We start from the raw sequence: 6,375 nt of genomic DNA on the forward strand, positions 1-6,375 counted from the left end.
AATCTGTTCTTCTGTTCTACTTCTATAGGTCCTTGTCTGGTCGTTAGCCTTTACTTAGAAAATTTATTTCCAAAATATCAACCTCATAAGGATCGTCTTATAATATTTTTTGAAAATTCAGTTTTCAAATTGCAAATATCACAATATATCAAATATTTTCAAGTGGGTTATTCGAGTTATAAGTATCTATCATCTTCTTCTTATCCAAGACTTCAAAATATTGCAATATATATCAAGATGTATTGGGCATATCGTATCGTTCCAATTACACCCTGATACATTAAATAACAGGTATTTTGGGGTCTCAAAGCTTTCATGGGGTAGCCAGGCCTAAAAGGCTAAAACCAACCTCCTGTAAAATTTTGTAAGAAAAACTAAAAACCAAGAAACAGGAGCATGCCTTTGGAAACACTCGATACGCAAATTCGTGCATATTGGGTGTCTCAATACTCTGAACCTTGTTCTTATCTAATTTATTTTATGGTTTTTCTAATGGCTAGATAGCAAACAAGTAGTCTATAAAAAAATAGGATAGTAAGCAAATAGGTCTGTGGAGTTATATTTATTTAGAAGCATTAGATAAGTATTTTTATTAACTATTAACTATCAAAATTTTTAATGTTTTTAGTACATGCTTGAAATTTGGAATAAAATTTGAGAATTTATTTTATGATGATAATTAGTTGATATATATATATATATATATATATATATTAATTTTGAGATGATTGATTTCAATTTGCATTTACCTGCTTTAACTCCTATGTAACAAATGGGCCTTTCTTTTATTAAGGGCACCCTGGAAAAGGAAAATAAAAATAAAAACAGTTTAATTAAGCTTCTAACATAATGCAGCAAAGCTCACATCAAATCAAACTTGAGAGCTTGATTAGACCATGAACAAGGAATTTCACTAGTGTCCTTGTGAATCTCCCCATTGAAGGTTACAAGGATTATCTCCTTGTGCAAGTTGTGTTTGAGGGGATAATAGGTTTCTTCTTGAACTACTCAAACAAGGTGCTACTTTGTCTTCATTCCTTTTATCTCGGCCTGGTCCTTAACAGAGAAATATGTTCTTGATAAGTACGAGAGAAATATGTTAGAGCCCACTTGCTCAACTGGCTATATGTGACAGCAGGTGGTTTTGGATTTCTGTAAATTCAAGTGGGAACTTGTGTTTGACTATTGAGTTTTACATTAGGATTTTGTATTTCCAATGTTAATTATAATTAATGTTATTTTCTATATATTTGTGGTTTAATTAATAGGGCTTGGTTCTCTTATTGCACTTTTAAAAATTCAACTTGCTACTGTTCATTTCTAGTACTAATTTTCAAATAAAATAACATAAGAAAGCTACATTTCCCTTCCCATGATTTAACACTAAATATTCTTTTTTTTTTTGTGTGATAAGTAGCAGTTAAATATACTAAATATCCTTTTGATTATTTTTAGTCCTTAATTTATTTCACTAATAGGGTATAATTGAGTTGTTTAATTATTTTGGTCAACCAGAACAAGTTGGAGGAAACTATATATTTTGCAGACAAAGAATGTTGGCAAGGTTACATCTGATATCCTCATCCTAATCTAAGCTTTCAGAATTTTTTATTTTTATTTATTTATTTATTTATTTTTTCCTTTTTGATCTTGCTAGCTGCTTTTATACGAGTCAATTATTCTGATATTAGTATTACATCATAGACTCCTTCTATGGGTTTATTCTTTGGATCATTGTTTCAAAATCCAGATGAAACATTTACCGGCCGGCCAGCCAGCGGCTGGATCATCAATTCATGGCACAAGTCCAGCCTGGTTAGACCAGACTAACCTAGGTTGGATACTGGATAGTGATGTTACTAACCCTAGTAGACACAGACAAATAAATAAAATGGAAATAAATGTAATATAAGGTTAAGATTTGTTCAATAGCTTAATGGACCAGGCAACTGGTCCTGTGAAAGTTGGTTTTAATATTGGACATTCAAGCTCACAACCAGTCCCATGATTTATGGACCATGTTCTCAATGCCAGCTAATCTTCCCTTGCTCGTTTTATCTTGATATTGACATCTTTTGCTATCGAGCTCAATGGATTTCTTGGTTCATCCACTTCAATTCTCTAACAAGAAGATTGCTGTCAATGGATTGAAATTCATACCCAAAATGCATGGAATTTAATGATCAAATATGGAATTATTAAGGGAATTATCATTCGATCAGTCGGCCAAAAATGACGCAATTCCAGCGACGAGCTACTGTGATAGGAACAGCTAATAGGAACATCGGCATTCTATTGGAGCTGAACAGCTAATAGGAACTCAGGTCTTGGAATCAGCCTTTTACCTTGAAATCATCAAACCAACACCCTCATATTCCAACTCCCAAGCGTGGCAGCCAATCATCTCTTGCTTCAACGGTCAAGCAGCACCTCTCCCTCAAAAGGGGCCCAATAGGCCTTCTCTGAATCCACGACTCACTCAGACAGATTTCTGGGCCCATGGTGGGCCTCCGCTGGACCAGGGCCTGCCAAGAACTTCTCTCTTTCTTCCTTTTCCACATTCTTCACTCTTCAAGCATTATAATAACCAGGAATTAAGTGATTAATTAATCAACTTTTTTGCTCAATCAAAAGCTTTTCTTGTGGATTAGAAGAAATCCACAAGTTGGATGCTTGAAGCCTCTGAGAAAAGTTGGAACAGAAAATTAGAAAGAAATCCCAGAAAGGAAATGAAAAGAAGCCGTAATCGAATCACATTTGCCACAACAAGATTCCTAATCAAGGCCCCCCCCCCTTCCTCGTTTGCATTCTCACCGTACATTTTTCGTATATACCTTAAATACCCTTCTAATACTCTAATTTATACAATTATCTATATGGAAATATCGTCCTTTTTCTAGTTGACCCTAGTTACTAAGATCACAGCCGTACAAAAAAAATCCAGTGGCTGCTGCTGCCCCAAAGGCCCAAAAGCCTCTGGGGTGGGACCTCCCAAGTTGATATTTTGATTTGGTATTTGGACCGTCTTATCTAAAATCAGAAGACTTCTATTTCGGGAGATACAAGTTGTGCCACGAGGGCAATTCTGTCCTACAAAAGATAAGAATTTCCCAAAATAGATATAAATTCAGGAAGCCTGAGATAAAGAGGAAGCCGACACTCGACACCACCAGTGGGCCACCGCAGCGTCTGCCACGGAAGAAATTTCTCTTCCGGATACACGTGTCAATCCCCTGTTGGCTACACCTCCAGGCATGTTTATACAGCTTGGCATGCATGGTCACATCATCACATCAAACGAGTCATGATGAGGACGAATACATGCCCATCACTGCCTTCAAAACAAAACAAAGGTGGGCCATGGGTGTAAAATCTCTTTCACACATGAAGCCCAGGATCTAAGTACGTTTCGGTCCTCCCCTAGTCTCCCGGCCTTGAACCATCTGATCAACTTTATTAGAATCTTTTCGTTTTCCAATTGGACATTGTACAATTGGATGGCTAATATCATCTTGCCCGACTTTTCATCTTAAGTGGGTGGGCCCCTGCCGGATGTTGGTGGCTGTATCATGATCATGACCATGATGAGTGATGACACCCCCATCATGATCAGAACCATAATCCGTCCTTATGAAGGATCCGCACAATTCCAAGGAGGATGGGCCCACCCTAGCCCACTAGGATTCCCCGAGATCAGACTGATTCACATGTGGGCCATGAGGATCTAATGGCCGTTTGATCAACATGATAATGATAGGATGGCCCAAGCTGACGTGGCTCGCAAAACCCGGTGAAATTTTCGGAAAGCGCCACGCTGGCACCGGTCTATATATAAGAGAGATGGACGCAGATTGGAGACTGGAGCACGAGAAACCTGAGAGTTCCAACTGCTTTCAGATTCGTCAGTCTCTGCAACTTCTGGTCTTCTTCTGTTAAGATTTTCTGATTTCTAGTTCTTCACCGTTCCTCAGCCATGCGCAAGCTGTCGGTAAAGATAGCGGAAGCACCAGTAAAACCTCCGCTAAAGATGGAGGAGGGAGGATTGGTAGTGCGGGAGTATGAGGAGAAGAAAGATAGGGTGGCGGTGGAGGAGATGGAGCAGCGGTGCGACGTCGGGCCCAGAGGGAAGGCTTCGCTCTTTACCGACGACATGGGCGACCCCATTTGCCGAATCCGCCACTCCCCCTCTTATCTCATGCTGGTACGATTGAAAGCCAATTAACACTGAACGGTGCTGTAAAGTTCTTTACCATCTTTATTCAGTGACCTCATTTCTGTTCCTTTTTGTTCTGAATAGGTTGCAGAGTATGGAGAAGGAAGAGAGATTGTTGGAGTGATAAGGGGTTGTATAAAGACTGTAACGAGAGGGAAGCAACCCACGAGTGATTTCAGTATTTACGTGAAGGTTGCTTACATTCTTGGACTTCGAGTATCTCCAATTCACAGGTTAATTATCGAATCTTTCTCTCTCTTTCTGTGATCTCAGATGATTTTGATCCCAGAATTCATGAAACACTGAGCCAAATCGAGATGGGTCTTTTGGCATTCCTTGAGCCGTTTTCACTTTCACCCATCGGAAATCCCACCTTTCTCGCCTGTTCCGCCCTTTCTTTAGTCGAGAAACGTGTGGTTTCCAGAGAAGGGACTGACTCAGACTGACTTTCTCTCCCCCTCTTTCTCTCTCCATATTTTTCTCTCTCTAGAATATCATGGGTTGTCTTTTTGGAGTAATCGTCTTTTAGTTCATAGACTCTCTCTCACCATATAATATAATAGTTAATATAGAGCTCGTTCGAGGAGGAACGATTAGATTCGACTGTAATAAAGTGAAGAAAACGATTCCCACGTCACACAAAGCTGACAACGTAGACAATGCGCACGATAGTTGACATTGCCTCTATTTGCTAACTTGTACCCACTTCTGAACCAGAGGTTGACACGTGTTCCATTTTGAAACCTTTACTCTCAGGCGGTTAGGAATCGGGACGAAGCTAGTGGAGAAGATGGAGGAGTGGTCCAGGGAGGAGGGTGCGGAGTACGCGTACATGGCCACAGACTGCGACAACGAGGCATCCATCAACCTGTTCACACTAAAATGCGCCTACGTCAAGTTCCGCACTCCTACTGTCCTGGTCCAACCCGTGCACGCCCACTACAAGCCTTTGGGGTCGGGCGTGGCAGTGGTTCAGCTGTCAGCACAACTGGCCGAGTCCGTCTACCGCCGAGTCTTCGCCAACTCGGAGTTCTTCCCCAAGGACATAGATGTAATTCTGTCCAACAAACTCAACCTGGGCACGTTCATGGCCCTACCCAAGAAGGCCCTGGCCAAGTGGGACCCACAGACCGGCCACCTCCCGCCGTCGTATGCTATCTTGAGCGTGTGGAACACAAAAGAGGTGTTCAAGCTTCAAATGAAGGGGGTATCCTCGATAACGTACGCCTGCTGCATAGGGAGCCGGTTACTGGACGTGTGGATGCCGTGGCTAAGGATACCCTCCATTCCAGACGTGTTCCGGCCGTTCGGAGTGTATTTCCTATACGGTCTCCACATGGAAGGAAAGGGTGCGTCGCGGCTCATGAAAGGTCTATGCACCTTCGCACACAACATGGGGAGAGATGACCCTGGATGTGGGGCCGTGGTTGCCGAGGTGGGCCGGCGGGATCCAGTTAGAGAGGGAATCCCGCATTGGAGAAGATTTTCATGGGCGGAGGACTTGTGGTGTATAAAGAAGCTAACAACCGCGAAGCACGATATAGAGGAGGAGGAGGAGGAGGGGACCCTTGATTGGATTAGATCTCCGCCGTCGTCGCCTGTCGTTTTCGTTGACCCTCGTGAATTTTGACTTTTGGGGTCATGCACCGATGCCTCACGCAAACTAAATGTTCATAACTTGTAGTTCGTATGGTAGGAATGTGAAACCGTTTTTTGTCCATTGTAACAAAATCTGATCGTTGGATGGATTGATTAAATGTAATGAAACTGATGAATCGTGCGGCTTTGGTTAAAAGGGCCCACTAATTGGACATGTGGATAAGCTCTAGACTAATAAACTATTGATTAATGCAACTGTGGATTGTGGAAACCAGCTGATTAAACACCTAATTTGGCTATATTAGCTTTTCAATCAAATCGAATGACTGGAATTTGAACTTTGATCAGGGACACAGGAATGGAATTGGAGGCTTTGGAGCCTATTTCCATTTGGGTTCACTTCTTGGGTGAATGGAATTTGCAAATGTTTGTTTAATGTTAAAAAATAAGTGCTTATTTGTAAGTACGTAATTCACTGGTGTTTGGTGAAAAAGTGTTTATTTCAAACACATATAGCATAAGTATTTGAAATTTAGGTGACAGGTCAAGACGGGTCAGAAAGC

At 41.2% G+C, this 6,375-nt stretch overlaps 1 protein-coding gene across 1 annotated transcript; it reads left to right on the top strand.

Annotated features, from left to right (window-relative positions):
* Positions 1 to 3,841: 3,841 nt before the first annotated feature.
* LOC148843327 (putative N-acetyltransferase HLS1) lies at positions 3,842 to 6,067 on the top strand. Its single transcript, XM_088958847.1, has 3 exons — positions 3,842 to 4,201; positions 4,298 to 4,446; positions 4,970 to 6,067. Exons 1-3 carry the CDS (start codon positions 3,974 to 3,976, stop codon positions 5,841 to 5,843), a joined length of 1,251 nt encoding a protein of 416 aa, XP_088814973.1. The 5' UTR covers positions 3,842 to 3,973; the 3' UTR covers positions 5,844 to 6,067.
* The last annotated feature ends 308 nt before the right edge of the window (positions 6,068 to 6,375 follow it).

Source organism: Nelumbo lutea, chromosome 8, assembly GCF_056320005.1.
Source record: "Nelumbo lutea isolate HS-2025 chromosome 8, American lotus-T2T, whole genome shotgun sequence".
Lineage (NCBI taxonomy): Eukaryota > Viridiplantae > Streptophyta > Magnoliopsida > Proteales > Nelumbonaceae > Nelumbo > Nelumbo lutea.

Excerpts from the sequence above, each read along its gene's own strand:
- LOC148843327 (XM_088958847.1), top strand. The coding sequence starts at position 3,974 with ATGCGCAAGCTGTCGGTAAAGATAGCGGAAGCACCAGTAAAACCTCCG. Across the intron at positions 4,202-4,297 it reads CCCCCTCTTATCTCATGCTG|GTTGCAGAGTATGGAGAAGG; the intron begins GTACGATTGAAA and ends TGTTCTGAATAG. Across the intron at positions 4,447-4,969 it reads CGAGTATCTCCAATTCACAG|GCGGTTAGGAATCGGGACGA; the intron begins GTTAATTATCGA and ends CTTTACTCTCAG.